The sequence below is a fragment of the Citrus sinensis genome, chromosome 2, assembly GCF_022201045.2.
Source record: "Citrus sinensis cultivar Valencia sweet orange chromosome 2, DVS_A1.0, whole genome shotgun sequence".
Lineage (NCBI taxonomy): Eukaryota > Viridiplantae > Streptophyta > Magnoliopsida > Sapindales > Rutaceae > Citrus > Citrus sinensis.
In genome coordinates this window covers 868,985-889,371 of record NC_068557.1, presented here as the reverse complement: position 1 = coordinate 889,371, position 20,387 = coordinate 868,985, and the positions used below count along the sequence as shown (strand labels likewise).

General features: G+C 33.3%; 5 protein-coding genes across 5 annotated transcripts; 1 reads left to right on the top strand and 4 right to left on the bottom strand.

Annotated features, from left to right (window-relative positions):
- Nucleotides 1-2,880: 2,880 nt before the first annotated feature.
- Nucleotides 2,881-4,616, bottom strand: LOC102609637 (putative UPF0481 protein At3g02645). The gene is made up of 2 exons (XM_006492675.4): nt 4,450-4,616; nt 2,881-4,354 (listed from the first exon to the last, which is right to left on the bottom strand). Exon 2 carries the CDS (start codon nt 4,334-4,336, stop codon nt 3,041-3,043), a length of 1,296 nt encoding a protein of 431 aa, XP_006492738.2. The 5' UTR covers nt 4,337-4,354; nt 4,450-4,616; the 3' UTR covers nt 2,881-3,040.
- A 1,803-nt stretch (nt 4,617-6,419) lies between these two features.
- Nucleotides 6,420-9,295, top strand: LOC102621080 (pentatricopeptide repeat-containing protein At5g66520-like). The gene is made up of 2 exons (XM_006492631.3): nt 6,420-7,405; nt 7,647-9,295. Exons 1-2 carry the CDS (start codon nt 6,867-6,869, stop codon nt 8,494-8,496), a joined length of 1,389 nt encoding a protein of 462 aa, XP_006492694.2. The 5' UTR covers nt 6,420-6,866; the 3' UTR covers nt 8,497-9,295.
- Nucleotides 9,296-11,905: 2,610 nt separating this feature from the next.
- Nucleotides 11,906-12,609, bottom strand: LOC102621349 (hypothetical protein). The gene has a single exon (XM_006492632.4). It carries the CDS (start codon nt 12,514-12,516, stop codon nt 12,145-12,147), a length of 372 nt encoding a protein of 123 aa, XP_006492695.1. The 5' UTR covers nt 12,517-12,609; the 3' UTR covers nt 11,906-12,144.
- A 4,356-nt stretch (nt 12,610-16,965) lies between these two features.
- LOC102610249 (dirigent protein 22) lies at nt 16,966-17,850 on the bottom strand. Its single transcript, XM_006492677.3, has one exon. It carries the CDS (start codon nt 17,688-17,690, stop codon nt 17,109-17,111), a length of 582 nt encoding a protein of 193 aa, XP_006492740.1. The 5' UTR covers nt 17,691-17,850; the 3' UTR covers nt 16,966-17,108.
- Nucleotides 17,851-19,278: 1,428 nt separating this feature from the next.
- LOC102621638 (dirigent protein 22) lies at nt 19,279-20,130 on the bottom strand. The gene has a single exon (XM_006492633.4). The coding sequence runs from the start codon at nt 19,982-19,984 to the stop codon at nt 19,418-19,420; it is 567 nt and encodes a 188-aa protein (XP_006492696.1). The 5' UTR covers nt 19,985-20,130; the 3' UTR covers nt 19,279-19,417.
- Nucleotides 20,131-20,387: the final 257 nt, after the last annotated feature.

Below are 20,387 nucleotides of genomic sequence, written 5' to 3'. Positions count from 1 at the left end.
TTGCAATGACTCCAATTCCCCACTCAAAGAATCTGCCAACCTCTCCATATCAATCGATACATCACAACGCTCACGCTCACGCTTCCTGGCATCCATCTTCTTATTAATTGCTCGCTGCGGTGGCAACAAAATGTATGAAATCAGTAAAATAGAAAGAAAACAAGTAGCATTAAGAACTGTTTGATAATGAGAAAAACTCTGTTTGGTTGTAGAGAAAGTGAGAAAGAAAGTGATGTAAAATGAAGAAGAAAGTAAACTTTTTGTATTATTGAGTTTTTGGAAGCTAACAAAATAACAACTAACTAATGATATTTATACATGCTAATAATACATACGCACGCGAGTTTGTTATGGAATCTATCTAGAAGATTCATACAGCTAACAGCTACTGAATCTGTTTGTAACTAACTATCCACATCAGCATAACTAACATTTGTTTTTTGAGAACTTGAGAAGGTCTATTGGACTGTTTAAACTTGTTCAGTTTAGTAATAGAACAATTCCAACCAATCGTGCACTCGTCGGATAACAAAACCGAGTTGCTTTCTTTTAAAATTGAATAATTTGTTTTCATCTTATTTTTTTCAATAAAGCAAAAAATTAGCAATCGCGTTCAAATAATCCAATAGGCCACAAACACTCCAAAGTTTCTGTTGAGGCTGGGTGACAGTGACACGATTTATTAAAACCGGGCCCCGGCTCATGAGCCTGTTTCTGTACTTGATCATATTTTAATGAAGAGTGTGTAAGAAAATGAATCCTGTTTCCTATATTAAATTAGTCTATTCCACTGGTGTAACTGTCTGGCTATACCAAGAAAGCCTTTCGTATCTTCCATCTCTTCAATGATTTGGGGTCTCTCCATTGGTGTTCTAAATACTCATTGAAATTGAGTGGGAAAATTTGTCAGTTCAGCTCAAAAAATATGTGCATGTATTGATGGTGGTGACATATATAGTAGATAAGTGTGACAGTTTACACAACTACTTGAAAATGCTTTGATCCTTTAGATGACAATCTAGGTTTTGTTGCACTTTTTGACCGTGGTAGAAATTGTCACTAATATTGTGATATATCTTTTATGCCATAAGTACCTCACATTTATATGTCTCAAATTCAGGGTTAGGCCGACTATGGGCCAATTAGGTAATGTTATAACTTTTAAAATAATTAATATTAATTGTGTTGTAAAATTAATCAGCTACAAAAGTTAAACATTTACTAAAAAAATATTTTTAAAAGTATTGTGAGTTATAAAATCAGTCATATGTATTTAGTAAGAATCCTATTATAATACAAATGAAAAAAATAGACATAATATTAAATAAAATTTATTTGCATATTTATAAACAAGTATATATAATATTTTTTAGTGTATATATAATAATTGATAACTGAAATAAATATTTTTATTTTATTAAGTTTAATTCTCATTTTGTTATCTTAATATAATTGGTAATGATGATAATCTCTTTAAATTTAATGATTTTGTTTCCCAATTGAATATGAATAATTTTGGATATTTATAATATATGTAAAAATGTATATGAAATTGTATTAGATGTTTGTTTGATATTTGTTTATTCAATAGTCATAAGTGCTTATCTAATCTCATATAAGTTCTTTTTAAAATTTTTGTTTTTGTTTGATTTAAAAAAAAAAAAGAGCTTTTGACGATTAAATAAGTTATTTTGCCTCTATTAGCAAAGCTTAAATTTTGGACTTTGGGAAGTAAAGGTTAAAAAGTTTTTTAAAAATGTTAAAATATCTAAAATATCATTTATTTAATTGACAATATTTTTTCATTCATTTTCTTGTCTATTAAAGAAATTTTATAATTTTTAATAAAAGCTCTCATTGACAACCAAACAAATAAAATTATTTTGGTAAAAGCTCTTCTACTTCAATAAATTGTATTTAAAAAGTTATACTAAATAGGGTCTAAGCATAAAACTGATTCTCAAAATTAGTTGTGAATAGCTATTCCTTCTCTGTTTTTAAAATCTAACGTACGATGGGGTGATTTTATTAAAAGTAATTTTGAAAAAAATTAACCAAATATTAAAATTAACTTTTATCTTTTCAAAAATTAATTTTGAGCCTCAAGAGCACTCTATGCCAAACCACATTTTAGTTGAAAATTTGAATTTGAAAAAGAATTTGATATTACTTCGATTGCCAAGAAAATGGTTTTGTTGTAAGTGCCATATTGTTACAACTGACATAAAAAGTTTCTAATATTTAAAAAATAAATATTGCGAATTTAAAACTAAGCCCATAAATTCAACTTTGATATCTTGTTAGAGAAATAACTTAGCTCAAAAGCTCAAGCATAATGTTAAAGTTAAGTCTTTCGACGAATCTATTACGATAAAAAATTTAGTGTAGCCTAAAACGAATTACTACGATAAATTCCTGAGGGAAAAACCGTGTAATATTCTTGAACCTCATCTAAGTTAATTAATTTAAAACCTAACGCATGTTTGTTTCGGCTTCTCCATGAAAAAAGGTAAAAGCATAAACATGTTTTGAGTATTGATGTCGATACTTTCATCCATGGGGAAGCTGCTTCATGGAAAACAGAGACCCTGCCCTGTTATTGTAGGTCCAAAAACAATTATTAAATATAATTATATAAATTATATGCAGCATCCTTTCCTCAGCTGTCGTTTTATGCAGCATGTATAGTGCTTCCATATTTCTTATCCACATTTTCCATGTACCACCATATAACTATTTGTTAACCACATATCCTAACTACCCTCCCTTCTTGGATATATATAATTCTAGATATTTTTTGTTAACAAGTGGACGATTGGACGAGTGGAGGACTTGAGTCTTCTTCTAATATTAATTGAATCATCAAATTTTTATCATTATGTGCTTGACTTATTGTGAAAACAGCAAAAGTAAGTACAGAAATCAGCTGCTCTTATTTCTTTTATTTACATACTGTGGTTGAGCTAAACAGAAACACTCACTGGTAATACAAGTGAAATCCTTCTAAGAAAATAATATATAATAAACTGTAAAAGTGAATCTACAATGCGATGAGGGAACAAACTGTTTGTATGGATGTGAGTAGAAGAAGAATAACAGCTGCAATTACAGAGATAGACGCCCATGGAGTGTTGAAATAATTTTGCTTCAAGGTTGCCTTCCACTTGTGCCATGGTAATTTGCAATAGGCCTGTAGATCACTAATAATACCAGAATATTGGAAATCATAATAATTTATCGCACATCCTTTATCAAGGTTATGAAATAAAGTTGGAACTGCTTCAGTATTCCCTAGCCCAATAATTTCGTTCTGAAGCAGTAATTCCGCGTCTTTTGAAGTGCTGACAAGATAATTCATCATTATAATATAGTCATTCAAATATCTAGTGTAGCAATGCATCCTCTCGAAAGCCAGAACATTTCTGTACAAACGCTCTGTGGAGCCATACACCGTTAAAAATGGAATTTCTAGAATTCCCTCATTAAATTTGATGTCGAGTAGATTTTTGCTTGACCCTGGTTTAAACTTGACTCCAGCTTGGTGAAGTTCCTTTACACTGGGAATGTTTGGATCTTTCAACGCAATATCTGCACGCGACTGGGATGGCTGAAGACAGAGTATAAGCAGATCAACAAAATGCTTAGCTTTCGAAAAGTTGAGTTCTAGCAAATTCTCCTGTATTGGAAGATATCCAACAATACAATTCCTGAACCAAAAGCAGGTAATTGTCATGAAGGAAATTTCCTCATACAAGTTTGTTTCAAACGTTGCTGTTTTGGCTAGATTAAACAAGTCGTTGGGAATGAACAATGGAAGCTGATTTTCTAGCAGCAAAATCTCCAGCTTCACATCATCATACAAAAATGATTTTCCGAATATGGGATCCTCATTCGTTCTGAGATTACGTTGATAATACTTCAGAAAGAACTCAATGAGAAACACAGCATCCACTAAAACCATTTTTATGAACTCATCACTCTCAAGATGAATTGCTTCAGCATAACAGTTGCGCAATTCTGCTTCCCTTGCCTTTATAAATACAAGGAAACTTGCTACGCGTACCTTAGTTCGTTGAAGAAAGCACTTAAGGTATCTTTTCTTATGCTCTTCCATGGCTTTTAGCTCTTCCTTACCATGATGAAAAGGGCCAATTGAAACCATTCGCGGAGCAAAATGACTTGGATGGAAACACCGCGTGGCCTCAGGAACTCTGTAGATGGAACACTCTCTGGCTAAGGGATGCAATGACTCCAGTTCCCCGCTCAAAGAATCTGCCAACTTCTCCATATCAATCGAAACATCATAAACCTCATGCTCATGCTTTCTGGCGTCCATCTTCTCATTAATTGCTCGCTGCGGTGGCAACAAAATAAATGAAATCAGTAAAACAGAAAGAAAGCAGGTAGCATTAAGAACAATAACCGGAACAGAAGTTGAAGACGCTCAACTAGGAGTTTGGGAAGAGCAAGAGCAATGATGAGTCGAAGGAGATGATAGTGGTGGCGAATTATTTGAATATCAAAAAGATGTTGGATTATTTGACCGAGGCTCTGGCCAACAAGATTAAGAACAAGAGTGTCGAGTATGTCAGGAAGTAAAGTTATTTGGGATTGAAAATGATTTTACGCCCGAGGAGGAGGAAGCAGCCAGGAAGGAGTGTGAGTGGACTTTTGAGGGTGTTGACCCAGATGGTGACGATTAAGCATAAGCTTTTTAAATTTTAATCCCCATCATTATTTAATTGAAGTAGTTTTATGTTTTATGTTTTACAATAATTACTGGCTGCATATTGATTGATGTTGAATTTGATTATATCTGATCACACTTTATTACATTCAATTTATATTTACTAGTGTCTTTTGTAGTTTTTTTTCTTTCTTATTTATTTTTTGACATTGATTTAGGGAAAAATAATAATTTTATGTTTGTGGGTAAAAAAAATCATTTGATCAACCCCGTTAAAACAGCGATGGACGAGTGCATAAAAATATATTTTCAAGTAGAATTCAGCTTTAAAAAAAATGTGTATTTAAAAAAAAAAACACAAGAAGAGAGGTGATGCATGGATGATTGCTCTTTATTAACAGACCAAGCTCTCGTAATAAGAAATAATTTGTGGGCTGATTTTTTATTTTTTATTTTTGGTTTTTTGAGAATGCCCGTTGGATTGTTTAAACGTGCGCTTTGCTCGCATGATCCTCGATCGAGGAATATAATAAAACAATTCCCAACCAATCGTGCACTCTTCAGACAAATTGATAAGAGGTCAAGAGTCTTTTTTTAATACAACAAAACCGAGTTGCTTTCTCTATAAAATTGAATAAGTTGTTTTCATTTTAATTTTTCAATCAAGCAAAAAATTAGCAACTAGGCGATCGTGCTCAAACAATTCAATAGGCCACAAATCAGTCCAAAATTTATGTCGAGGTTAGGTGACCCAATTTAATTAAAAAAATAAAGCGAATTCCTACTTTAAATTTGTCTATTTTCACTGGTTAAACTGTATTGCTATACCAAGAAAGCCCTTCGTATCTTCTACCTCTTCAATGATTTGGGTTCTCTCGATTGATGTTCTGAATACTCATTGAAATTGACGGAGAAAATTAGTCAGTTCAGCTCAAAAAATATGCGCATATATTGATGGTGGTAACTTACAATAGATAAATGTGAGAGATTAAACAACGACTTCAAAATACTTTGATCCTTTAGATGACAATTTAGGTTTTGTTGCACTTTGTGACCGTGGTAGAAATTGCAACCACGATTGTGATGGATTTTTTACGCCATATGTACCTCACATTTTTACGTCTCAAATTTAGGGTTGGACCGACTATGGGTCAATTTGACAATGTTATAACTTTTAAAATAATTATTAATAATTGTGCTTTAAAATTAATCAGCTGTAAAAGTTAAATATTTTGTAATTTTAAGTGTCTCTCCCGTGCTTTACCGATGTGGGATTCGCATAGGGTGTTATAATTTCTTAATTGAATAAGGATAATTTGGATATTTATAGTATATGTGAAGATATATATGAAATTAGTTGTGTAAAGTTATTTCTTTTTTACTTTTCTAATTTACCATATAATGGGGTGATTTTACCAAAAGTAATTTTAAAAAAATATCAAAACTAATTTTTATCTTTTCGAAATCAAAATTTTGAGCCTAAAAAACAATCCCAAAAGAGCTCTATGACAAACCACATTTCAGTTGAAATTTTGAATTTAAAAAAAAAATGACATTACTTCAATTGCCAAGAAAATGGTTTTGTTGCAAGTGTCATGTTGTTACCACTGTCATAAAAAGTTTCTAATATTTAAAAAATAATAGTTTTTTTTTTCTTTTATTTCTCAACTTTTATGCTTATTCATGCATCTCCACACGTTAGTGTCGTACTACAACTTTTAGCGTGGAAAACATCATCCGTACTCACGCCCTCCTTATCGAGCGAACGAGTTCGAATCCCAGTGGGAGTAGTTCATTTGGCCGCACCATAATGGAAAAGAAGTAGATTCCTTTTCTATGAAGGTGTAGTACGTTTCGCCGCGTCATAATAAAACCGATGCCAGTAGTTTTCTGATTAATAAATATCAATATTGTTATAATTGTAATTCAAAATGAAAAGAACTTCGATGGTGATTTGGAACAAATAATTTTCAATGTAACATACCATTTGAGGAGTATAGAATCATTCAATTATGATAATATATCCAAGACTTCTGAAAATTTTAAGACAGTGTTATGGAGATGAAAGATTCATTATATATTTATAAACCCAACGCTGGTCTCAAGTTCACCTTTCAATTTAGCTGAGTGATTTTTCGAACAGTTAGTTGTCGAAACAGAATAGCTTTAGTTTAGGGTCATGATTTCCCGCCATATTGAAACCCTGATCCAACTGTCAAAAACCGTCCACCACCTTCATCAACTCCACACTCTATTCCTCAAAACATCACTCGATCACAACACATGCATAATCTCACGCTTCATTCTCACTTCACTTTCAATCTCACTCCACTTTACGAGATCCTTATTCAATAACTTGCCCGTCACGCCACCACTTTTTGCTTACAATACCCTTATAAGGGCGTACGCAAAAACCTCTTGTTCGATTGAATCAATCAAACTGTTCGATGAAATGCTAAAAACAGGGCTTAGACCTGATAATTTTACGTACCCTTTTGTTGTAAAAGCTTGTGGTCGGTGTCTGTTGATTGGAATTGGTGGGTCAGTGCATTCGTTGATTTTTAAAGTGGGTTTGGATTCGGATAAATATATTGGGAATACCCTTTTGAGGATGTATGCTGCCTGTAAGGAAATTGATGTTGCGAAAGCAGTGTTCGAGGAAATGCCTGTGAGAGATGTGGTTTCTTGGAGTTCTATGATTGCGGGTTTTGTTGCTTGGTATGTTTCTTCAATGATTTGATTTTAATTGTTTGAATGTGTTATTGTTACTTGTCGTGGATTTAAAAAAATAAAATAAAATAAAAAACCGTTAATGTGAATAAAAGCCAAATAATTGCTGCGTGAAGTTCATTAGTTAATGAGTTTGTCTAGTTGCGGTGCTTGTTTTCATGTGAATCTGCTATTTTGCTTTCGTTTCCTTTATTACCGTATATCCTGATATCACTTTTTTTGCATACAGTGATAGTCCATCGGACGCATTGAAGGTGTTCCATCGAATGAAGTTAGCAAATGAAAGTCCAAACTCTGTCACCTTGGTAAGCTTGGTTTCTGCTTGTACCAGTCTGATCAATGTCAGGGCAGGAGAATCCATTCATTCATACGCTGTCGTTAATGGTTTGGAGCTGGATGTTGCTCTAGGAACCGCCCTGGTTGAGATGTATTCCAAGTGTGGGCATGTTGAGAAAGCTTTCAAAGTTTTCAATTTAATGCGTGAGAAGAATTTGCAGTCTTGGACAATCATGATTTCTGGGCTTGCAGATAACGGCCGAGGAAATTATGCTATTTCCTTGTTTGCCAAGATGATACAAACAGGGCTAAAACCAGACAGCATTTCATTTTCTGCAATCTTATCAGCTTGTAGCCATTTGGGTCTTGTTGATGAGGGTAAGAATTATTTTGATGAAATGGCGAGAGTATATAATATCAAACCAACAATGGAGCATTATGGATGCATGGTTGATATGCTTGGAAGAGCTGGATTGATTGAAGAAGCTTATCATATTATCAGGAACATGCCAACGGAGCCTAATGCAGTTATATTAAGGAGTTTCCTAGGGGCTTGTAGAAACCACGGGCAGGTCCTCTATTTAGATGATAACCTTGGAAAGCTTTTACTTAAACTAGAGCCTGAACTAGGAGCCAACTATGTACTTGCTGCTAGTGTATCTTCTCTATCCGGTAATTGGGATACTGCAGCTGAGCTGATGGTTGCCATAAATCAGAAGGGATTGAACAAAGTGCCTGGATGCAGTTGGGTTAAGGTGAATGATGGTTCAGCGGAAGAAATGTCAAAGGAGACAGCAGCATAAGTGCAAATTTCTCAGCTAGAGGGTCAATTTTGTTTGCAACAGGTTGGATTCTTCTAAATGAGAAGAGATATATTGGATTTCAAATTGTTACTTTGTGAATTATTGCCTCTGTTAAAAAATGTTAACATATAGGACAAAGCTACTGACAGAGGCTCAATAATTCTGTATCTTGTATCATTACTTGGTCACACAAGTCCACAAAAGCAACCACACAAAAAAAAAAAGAAAAAAGAAAAGAAGAAAAATTGTACCATGTTATCTTTAAAACCCTCGAGTCCTGTCCCATCTAGCTCCAAACCACTTGCTTCAACTTATGGCTTCATCTGCAAGATCAAGGCCTCTGAGTGCCGGCCTAACAGAGCAATGGTTTCTCAAGGCAGCAATGATACTCGCTTGCGGATTCCTGGGTTACTTAGTCTATGATGCAGTAATGGCCACAGCATCTGAGCTGCTGCAAAGACTACTAGTGGTGTCTCCTTTGATTTTGATCATCATTGTTCATTGGCTTTCTGCAGGTAGCCAGGTTAGCCTCCCTATTCCCGGGTCTGAGCCTAGTGCCATCCACCGAGCTGGTGGCTCGCCCTGGGGTGTAGCATTTGTACTGCTGCTGCTTTTCCTTCTCATCACTTACCAACCCTCCATTCTTGGCCTTATTTCATAGCTTAGGTGCTCCATTGATGGCATTATTTCATAGCTTAAGTACCTCTCTATCTATTCACATCTAATGTATCCTTAACTCATCACTCATCAGTGTATAATGCAGACTAGCTTCTTAATAAAAAGGTTCAAGTTTCCTTTATTGCAAATCTTTTAATGCTTTAATCCGCAGTGCATCACTAGGTGGATTTCATATTCTTAAGTTATTATTAAGATATTTTTAGTCCAATTATCAGTTTATTTGGTCCAAATTTAGTATTTTCACTTCAGTTATTGGTTCTAAAGTTGGCATCAGAGGAAATATAATGTGAAAAATATGAAAGTACTTTTGTTTTGAGTGGTGGAGATGTTGATAAAACTCAATAATGGAGAGAGTACACAAAAATTATGCACAGAAAATGATATAAAGGACCACAGATGTAATTGTATTATGTTTTTTAAGAGTCTACTAAATCTGTAATCACCCAAATTTTGATTAAGTTAATGCTTAGTTATAATTATAATCCCTGTCAAGCCTCAAGATACGAAAATGAAGTTCACTTTAATTACTGTAAAAAGTGACTATTTTTCCTTTATCTTTCAACTTTATACTCATAGAATTTAAATCCATTCAAAAAGTAATAACAATTGAAAGACCCCCTCACCACCCCCACACCCCCCCCCCCCCCCCCCCAAAAAAAAAAAAAAGGAAGAAGAAGGAGAAGGAAAAGAATCTATTATAAATTTTATCTTTTTTAATTATACAATTTACAGATACCACAATATGAGAATAATATAATCCAGAGGTCTACTAAGAACATACAAACTAATGGCGAAATATTTACTCCCATATTTAAGTAGCCAGTCAAATATATTTAAAAAATAGTTTATCAAAGCCTCCCGGCAAAACAAGGTTAAGTGTACAAATTAATTGGGATTGGTTTAGATATATTCTTAATGTCTAATATATGAGAAATTTTAAAATACATTAAAGATATCATGTCAGTCATTTAATAAACAAATGATGTTATAAAATATATATTCTAAAATTTCTCTTTTGTACACATCTTAATTTTTTTAGCACAAAAATATATTTCAAATGATGTAGTATTCATCAATAAATTGATGAGATAGTATAATTAATTCATTTAAATCTTAAAAAAAATACCAACTACTCAATTAATGATAAATAATTTGAGATAAAATTTAAAATATTTATCGTTACTCATGTCTTATTTATTTACTTATTAATTATAAGTACATTACTTCAATCAATATATATGTAAACTAGGGTAGATCTGGAGGATTAAACATTTATTGAGTAAATTTTTGAACAATCACCGTTAGATAATCAAGTCCACATATTTTATGACAATCCAACGGCAACGACAACTCAATTTATTTGAGCTCTAATAAGTGTTCAAAAAGTTAGCAACAGAAACGTCTGCATAGGTCTTGGAAGTGACCAGTCGTCCAACTTTTCACGCATGAAGAGTAGCACACGTGCCATTTGACACTTAACACGTGTGTTTCGATTAGAGAGATTGTCAGTCAGTGAGTCATTGATGACACTGTACGGACTATGCTTTGCAAAAGGATTTTTCAATTTTGTTTTTTGTTATTAATTTTTTTCCCATATAAATTGGCTTACGAAGTTGTCACGAGACACTGATTTGGTCAATTTAATTTTTTTTTCTTTTTAAATTACTAATACCAGTAGTTAACACTTGGCAAATCAAAATTACCTATTTAGCATAATACTGCATTTACATATATTAGATAACCAATAATATCATAAGTCATCAATGGACTCAGTGACTCAAAACGGGATGGGGTGAAAGTCAGTTCAATGGCATAAACTAGCCACTTAGGCCATGGTAAGCCGTCCTCTTTACAATATTTCAAGTAGTTCCTACATTTATTCATTGTCACCCACAAAGTCAAAGATGCCTACTTTTAATAGTCCAAAGTTAGGTTAAATCTTACCAGAAAAAATATTTATTGTGAGAGAAATCTTGGGTGTGTGTTTGTATAGGATTGGCCCACTAGTGAAGAGTTCAAAATTTTAATAGAACGTTTACTTATTAACAATAGAAATGAGAATTTAAAAAATTAATAATACTACATATTTTAAATTATTTATTTTAAATAATTACTCTAAATAATGTAATATTTATCGGTTGATTAATTTAAATAAAAAACAAAGTGGCGAACCTAGAGTTTTTATTAAATGGGAATGAAAATCTAATTCTTTAAAGAGAACATATTAACTCACTTAAATCTTGAGACTCTAATTCTCTAATTCTTTGGAGAGGAACACATCAAAGTGGTAAAGACAGTTATGTCCGGTGTCTGTCTTCTTCTCCACCAATAATAGGCCTCAATGTTATATTGACCACAAAAAAGCAAGTGGCCACCCACAATGCACTCTCTCTTGTATAAATTAAAAGAAAAGTAAAAATTAATATAATGTTGGTTCCATTGATAATGAAGTCTCTTTAAATAATTTGATTGAGTTTACTCTCCAATTTAAATTACAAGAAAATCTCATTTATTGAGAGAATTTGTGCCTCTTAATTCAAACGGGAACTTCTAATTTAGATTGTGATACAGACTTAAAGATGCCTCCCAAAATTAAGGCTCTCCCAAGATACTTCATGATAAAAAAAAAAAAAAAAGAGGAAGAAGAAAGTTACAATACGAAATTGTATTGGCGCTTGTGAATGCTTCTTTAATTTTTTTTTTTTTGGGAATATACATATCAAAGCACTAATGAAGAAGCAATAGAAAATGTATTTCAAATATATACTTCTCCTTTTACAGATACAAGCAAAGTTAAAAATAACACAGGCCTAAAAATATGGAGAATTCTACATAATAATTGTAGTGTAGATATATGTATATATATATATCCATAAAACCAACCTCTAAGTGATAAACTCATACAAACACATTAAAAATAAAACACGCTTAGTTAATTACTTTATATTTACATCACGAAAGCTTAATAAATCACTTGGTAATCAAAGGGAACCAACGTTCATGCAAAGAAGACTGATGAGAAACCATGAACAAAACAAGCACAAGCAAAGCAGCAACTCCCCATGGTGACCCTCCAGCTCTGTGAAGAGCATCTGGCTCTGCTGGAAACGGAGAAAAGAAGGGAACGCCGCCGGATAAGCAGTGAACGATGAGCAATAAAATGAGAGGAGAAAGCATGAGGTAAAATTTCACTTGGTTCATGAAATCTTCAAACACGGACTCATAGTTTATGTACCATGAAAGCCCTAATACGAAGAAGAGAATAAGCATGAAGAAGAAGAGAGGAAGAGGAAGAGAGAAGGCGTAAATGTAATCTAAGTATGAAGAGTTGTATCTAGCCATGGATGAAAAATATTTTGACGAGCTTGCAATAGTGATGAAATTTTTCTAGAATGAACTAGCTTCTGTTCAAGGGGGAGTGAGAAAACGTGTGAACATTGCCTTATATAGAGGGTTAGCTATGGCTGAATTGTGTTATTTAACGACAATGGTCCCTCAGTATTTACATTTTCTTCAAAAAAGAAATAGGTTGTCCGCTTTTATCAAATAGGTTCATGGACCCTTTGATAATGAGTAGGGATGGCAATGGGCACCGCCCGCAGCGGGTTTGCCATTACCAAACCCAAGCCCGCACAAAATTTAAATTACCAAACCCACCCGCAACCCGCAGCGGGTTTTAATTTTTTTACAAAAACCCACCCGCAGCGGGTTTTAACAATTACCAAACCCGCAATGGTATCCGGCGGATTTTTTGCGGGTTTCCGTATTTAAAATCACAAATGTTTAATATATAAATTTATAATAATAACCTCAAATTTCATATAATATACTCAATTTTATATTTAAATAATGTAAATGAAAAATTAAAATTTCCACATCAATTCAACACAAATTCTCAAATTTAAGTATAAATTACACAAATCCATTTAAAAAACACAAACTAGTATCTAAAAATAATAATTACATTTCATATTATCATTTAAAACAAGCTCCAAGAGAAGATATTCATTTCATTCACCACCATAAGCACCCATCCAACACAATGCCCATAATAATAATTAAGATTAATATTTTCAAATACTAATTCGAAGGAAAATGTCTTTAGTTTTCTTTAGATTATGACTTTAGAATAGGATATAGGCCACATACACACATACACAACTTTGAGCCTTTGGCTATTTGGTAATTTAATTAATGACATTATTTTCTTTATACATTTTTAGATTAAAATTAAATTAAAAATATTTGAAAAAAATATTGCGGGTTTGGTGGATATCCATGCGGGTATCCACCAGATATAATGTTAATACCAAACCCACCCGCATCCATGTGCGGGTTTTAATTTATAATACTAAACCCGCCCGCAACGGGTAAAATTACCCACAACGGGCGGGTTTTGGCGGGTGGGTTTGGGCGGGTTTGCGGGTTTGCGGGTACAATTGCCATCCCTAATAATGAGGGTAAAGTAGCCTTGGCAATGTTTGAAATTTGACCATTACAATAAAGAGTATGTAACTTAGAAGTGAAGGGTATTTATGTCATTTTATGTAGCCAAAGGACCTATTTAATACAAACCAACAAAGTATATCCTTAATTAAGAAAACATAAATATTTACTGTGGTTCAATGCCTATTTATTTTTTTCATTAAAAAAATTTGAGCCAACCCCACCGCCCCAATAAAAAGCAAGTGAAAGTACTCACTAGATCAGGTCCACTAAAATAATATTTGAAAAGGAGAAAAAATAAACCAGGGAAAAGAATAATAATTGAAACATTCTGAAGGATTCAATAAACACAAAAAAGCCCTATTCGATTTGCTTTTTCAAAGGAATAAAGTTATATCTAGGCGCAAAAATTACCTAGTAACATATATTAAAAAAAATCGAGAGAGCTCATTGTGAGAAAAATAAAAATATTGGAAGTCTCTTCTTTGCCCAATTTACTTATTGATTGCTTTTTGCAGGAAAATTTCAATGTGCTTATATATATATATATATATATATATATATATATATATATATATATATATATATATATATATATGAAGGATTGTGATAATCCTTTTTTTTTTCTTTCAATGGAAGAAAAATTATTCTATGATTTGTCCAAGTATAACATTATAAATAGGCACATACTTCTGGTAGAGAAAATATGTTGAAAATTATATGTAAAATGAATAACTAAACACGTCATAAATTCATGAAGTAGTACAAACGCTACAATGCCTTTCATATCACTTTATTATTTTCTTTTCGAAATTATAGTGATTTTTTTCCTTTCACAAAACTCTCCTTAGCCCCTAAGGAATCTTACATTATTGGCAATTTGGAGCCACATGCATGCATGGCATTGGAGGAGAATTCATCATTTAATATTATATTAGCGGTTCCATTAATTAAAACCTCAAGTTTTAAACTTAGATTAGAAAAAAAGGTTAAATAATAGAGGAATATCTAAGTTATGTGCGTGTAGCTTTCTTTAGTAGCTCAATAGGATTCACCCTTTTGACGATGCATCGAGATACTTCCAAGGAGTTTGAGAATTTTTTTATGGTTGAGATTTGTAGCTGTAAAGTTGTGGACCAATGGGAACGCGCCGCGTTCTGCCGACCATGAATGGAACATCGAAAGATGAGAAAGAATATATAATAAAGAAAAACTTGAAAAAAAAAAGAAAAGAAAAGCTAGGGGGGCTTTAGTGAAGGAAGATTATTAAAGGAGAACATGTTATTGGGAAAGTTGAATCTAGAGATTGTGGTCCTCTTGTCCGTTTTGCTCGGCTTTATCTATCCTTATGACTCAATCAATGAAGCTAACAGATGAAAAAGATATGCATATTCCTATTATTTATGCATCTTAGATTGCTATGTGGTCAAGTGGTGACATGTGGATGGAACAAGGGGAAAAAAACACTTTTTGTGACACCTCAAGGGGTTTGAATAGTTTCGTTAATTAATTGGGAGCCTTTAAGTTATAATTATTGTAACATATATCTCTAATGTAAATCACATAAATTGTAGATCCTTCTTATGTGAACCATATAAAATTATAGGATCCATAATTTATGTGGTTCACATGAGAGATGTATGTTACAATAATTGTAACTTAACATTTGCCTAATTATGATATCAATTTTTGAAATTAACGGTATGTTATTGATGGGGTGGGGTGATCTCTTACTTCCACTCAACAGAGTTTCTTGGTGGAATTGGTCGACATCCGCAAACAAAAAAAAAAGTGAAATAAAAATTACTAATGTCATGAATAAATTGATTGACCTCAAGAATTAAGATGTGCAATGACATATTTATCATATAAATTCTCAATTATAGAGATTATTGACAATTTTGCAACCAAATTTTGAAAATTAACCGGTTTGACTTTGAGCCACCAACTCCCCTGATTAACGTCCATTTGGTATGATGACTTGGAGCCACCACTCTTAATCTAGTACCACAAAGTTAAGAGACTAACAACAATGATTCTGAGACAGCCACCTGCTCATTTTTGTGAGTAAAAATGTCACCCCAAGATCATAATGACCGTGACTAGTTGGCACTTAATTGGTCCACTTAAATCATCGGCTTATCAATAATGACATGATTGATGATGGACTAATTGTTTATAGAATTTGCCTGTGTGTTCTTCAAATCTTCGTAGTGTGCAAAGGCGGTGTCCTCCCATTGGCGAGCAAGAAATTAACATGATTTTGATGACCCACTTTCCGATATTCTTCCCTCAGAATGTGCAAGTGGCATTCCCATCAAAATCCATTTTAAACTTTAATCGAACATATGATTTCTAAATAAATTAAGAAAAGATTTAATCTATTGTCCAAAGTCCAAAGTGTTTGTAATTCTTTAAGCAGGCCGTTGAAAAAGGTCAAATCAAGTTAGGCATCGATGATTTAAAAAAAAAAAAAAAATTGTAGGACCATACAAATTCATTTTCTTGTTTATGAGGAGAGGTCTAAATTGGATTATATCCTGGGTGTCGGAAATAGGTCCAACCCGAGCCCGATCCATTTAATGCATACCCATTAGTGCAGCATGTTCTGAACCGTGGGCTGCTCTTGGCCCAATATTCAAAACATAGTTCCAAAATTAAAAAGTTAGGCATATAAGCATGAAATTAAAAAGTCAATTCATAATTTGCTTATATAATTGTTGTTCGAACTGCAGATGAGCCATACAATCTACGTGACAATATGTTCATAATAACACAAGCAATTTCTCCGATTACTATTTCATTACTATATTTCATATAAGTGTATTTTTATTTATACATTTTATTTATATTGACTTAGTAAATAATTCTGCTATCTAGACTTTCATGACATACATGAATGCTAAAATCAAGATCATTACATGATGTACATATGACAATAATCTAGAATGTTATCATATTTAATAAGATTTTAAACCCATATACATTTTTTTTTATATTGACTCAGTAAATAATTCTGTTATCTAGACTTTCATGACACATACGAATGGTAAAATCAAGATCATTACATGATGTACATATGACAATAATTTAGAATGTTATCATATTTAATAAGAATTTAAAACCCATATGTAAGATACAAATGGCAATAACCATAACCATTAGGTACATGAAGAAAAAAACTCAAAATATTGAATTTGATTATAACTTAATTAGATTTTGTGTTCTTATATAAATAGAGCCTTGTAGCCATTTGGATTTTGGAATGAATAAGATTGAAAAGACTACCCCCCTATATTGACACTCTAAATTATTGTTTAATACATTAATAATAACCGACCCCAATAAGGTTAAAAAATCATTATTAAAGGTGAGCAAAAACATTTTTGAAACTAGTAAGCCATTGTCTCAACAAAGAGAATAATTCTAAAGGAAAGGCGAAACAATACACGAAAGAAATGGAAAAAGAAAAGACTATAAGCATAGTGTCAATAGTGCAGCACATAACAGTTGTACTCTACTGTGGCATCGCCTGAATTTTGATCAAACTTGTAAGTTTTAGCCTGAACATATCCCCGAGCAAATCGGAAGACCCCCGTTCCTCCGATCACCGGCATCTCTCTCACCTTCGAAAAAACTGTGTTCCTCCCTAGCACAGTGAAAGTGCTACCATTATATTTACCTTTAATGAAAGCAAAATTCATAGCCATTAATAGTCCAACTTCTTGTTGCGACGCGGCCGCGTAGAATCCTTGAGCTCTTCCAAGCATCTTTGAGCTTAATTCAGGACCTTCGGTTAAGGGATCATCGATCATGTTCATCAAACCAAATGCTGTTGATGAATTAGCAACTGGTGGCACAACTTGGACTGCCGTAGGGCTAGTACCAGAAAGAATGTCGTGCCAAAAGAGGCGTAAATGGGTAAATTTTTCTTCGTTCAAACCAAATAATTTCTCGTCTAGGGCCTTTGCGAATCCATGAGCTTCTCCTGATATGAAAATTATGAAAAAGAAAGAGAAGATGAAGAAGATGTTGAGCTGTGAAGATAAAATAGGAAGAATTTTAGCCATGGACAAACTATATCGTAAAATATAAGGGTTTTGGAGTCCAAGGTTGTTTCCGTATGGTGTGTGTGTACATACATTTATATATAAAGTGAATTATGCACATATCTTTAAGTTAGGTCAAATATATAATTAAGAAAGTTCACTGTCGTTTTATTTACCAACCCAATAAGTATAAATGGGTTGTTATGGTGGGAGTGCAATGGCCCCTAATTTTATGTGGTAGGCTGATAGCTTATCGTGAAACTGTGAAGGCACTTTTTGTGAGGGTGCTTAACCTTTTTTTTTTTTGTTTTTTTAAATTTCTCAATGCATCACGTTGCATTTATTTTGTAATTTTTATTAGAGCAACTATACAGCCACGACAATATTATACAAACAATGTGTATAAATTAATGTGACATGAAGAGATTGATTGTGTAAAACAATCATGAACAACATATATTAAAAACATAACTATTATTATTTTTCAATCAATCTCTTCATATCATATTAGTTTGTATGAACTAATTTATACAAAATTATTTGTGACTTTATTATTATTGTTTATATTATAATACATAAAAAAAATTATATTTACTCTGTGGGTGCTGATGTATAATCATTAATTACAATAATAGTAAGAATAATATTTTTCGTGCAAGGAAAAATCAATTTGATACTTGAAAAATTATCTATAACTACTCGAATTCAATAATAAGAAAAGAGTTTTCACCATCTGATTAATGGCATGAGGTTGGTTTCTGGAAACAATACCAAAGACAAATCCCTTTGACACTCTGTGGAATGGGACTAATAAATTCTCTGACCAGTTAATGGCTTGCACTTGGCATGCTGGAATTGCTGTTGAGGGTTTGGTAAATGAGATTGTCTAATTAATTTGTTCCCAATAGTGTATGATATGATGAACACAATGGAAAGCTATTGATTCTTCTTTCATTTTATGTCCCCTCCGAGTACATGCATACGCTGAAAAAGACAAGGGATTTGTTGGGCCTAAGTTTTCAATCAAGCATCACAGACAACGAATCATCTTCATCAAAGTGGACCATTTTTTATTTATTTTATGGAGCCCGCATGCCATCTTGCCAGAAAACAAGTAACAGGTGCCAGACTGCCAGTTCACTGGCACATTGTCACCACTCACCACTCTTGCAAAGCACTTAATGAGAAAGTGCTTCGATCAATCTTGTTTGGCTCTGAAAGAAAGCAAATGAAGAGGGAATTCAGGCTTGACAGGCCCCCACATTATTCTCGATTTCTTGCTCCTGGTGGCCTACTTGTATGAGGCCAACGCACACGTATTAATATTTTTTTCGCCTTTTCTGGATAGAGCATTAATGTCTACGTACATATTTTTCTTTCTTGCATTTGAGAGAAAAAAATACCAAAACGGGGTACGAAATCCAAAAAACTCGTTCCATAGTATGATAATAAAACCATTTGATTCAGAGATTTTTCTTTTTTAAAACAAATTTTGTTTGTTTTTTTAAATGGGTCGGTCAGGCACTCTACTTTACAAGGACTTTATGTGAGGTAGCATGACCTCATTTCAATCACTAACTCCTTATTGTGTGAAAATCAAACGTATATATTAAATCAACACCAACGATTTTATTTAAATCAATCAAAACAGACCAGCAATGTGGTTAGAAATTATGCATCCTCCATTAGAAGAGAACAAATATATATTTATTCAAGCAAAAATATCAAAATTAGCCTAGCACGCATCATCAATAATGCAACACATAAATATTGTATTCAACTGTTGCATCTCCAGTTGTAGCATCAAACTTATGAGTTCTAGCCTCAACGTACCCTCTAGCAAACCGGAAAAGCCCGCTTCCGCCGATCACCGGCATCTCCCTCATCGGCGAAAACACCTTATTCCTCCCCAATACACTTATTGTGCTTCCATTATACTTTCCTTCCATGAAAGCAAAATTCATTACCATCATCAAACCATTTTCATCTCGCGCAGCAGATGCATAAAACCCTTGCGCCTTTCCCACCAATTTCGAGCTCAATTCGGGCCCTTCGGTCAACGGATCATCAATCATGCTTATGGCACCGAACAATGTCGATGAATTCTTCTGCGGCGCCGCCACCACTGCCACTGCTGTAGGGTTGCTGCCGCTATAGATGTCGTGCCAATAGAGTCTAAAGTGGCTCAACTTTTCTTCCTTGAGGCGAAAAAAGTTCTTGTCTAGGGTTGTCGCATAACCGTAGCTTTGATTAGAGAAAGAAAATAGGAAGAAGATGATGATCTGAGAAGCTAACAAGGGGAAAACCCTAGCCATTGTTGTGATATATTACAGGTCGCTTGCTTCTGCATGCATAATATATAGTGACCAATAAGTTCCTAGATTATGGATTCAATCTGATTTATGACATATATTTGAAGTTGAAGAAATGCTGACCCTATGCAATATTTATTGGTCTTGGTGGCCTAATCTCTTAACTTACTGAAACAAGATAAAAGATTCCCAATGCCAAATAGAATATGGACCACCAAGATATTTATTGTGTTTGGTGACCTAATCTATGAAAAACTAGCAAGTATTATTGAACAAGAAGCCGAACGGGCGTTACATCCATAATAATTACAAATAAAAGAATCACAAGGTTCCTTTCATCTCACGCACGATATGATTGGAAGTTGTTAAATTCATTGTGCCTAATGAGCGTTTCTAAATCAATAAC

What these genes read in the sequence shown, in the direction of transcription:
- LOC102621080 (XM_006492631.3), top strand. Translation starts at nt 6,867, where the DNA reads ATGATTTCCCGCCATATTGAAACCCTGATCCAACTGTCAAAAACCGTC. An exon ending in ATTGCGGGTTTTGTTGCTTG is followed by an intron (nt 7,406 to 7,646) that starts GTATGTTTCTTC and finishes TTTTGCATACAG; the next exon opens with TGATAGTCCATCGGACGCAT.
- LOC102609637 (XM_006492675.4), bottom strand. Translation starts at nt 4,336, where the DNA reads ATGGACGCCAGAAAGCATGAGCATGAGGTTTATGATGTTTCGATTGAT.
- LOC102610249 (XM_006492677.3), bottom strand. Translation starts at nt 17,690, where the DNA reads ATGGCTAAAATTCTTCCTATTTTATCTTCACAGCTCAACATCTTCTTC.
- LOC102621349 (XM_006492632.4), bottom strand. Translation starts at nt 12,516, where the DNA reads ATGGCTAGATACAACTCTTCATACTTAGATTACATTTACGCCTTCTCT.
- LOC102621638 (XM_006492633.4), bottom strand. Translation starts at nt 19,984, where the DNA reads ATGGCTAGGGTTTTCCCCTTGTTAGCTTCTCAGATCATCATCTTCTTC.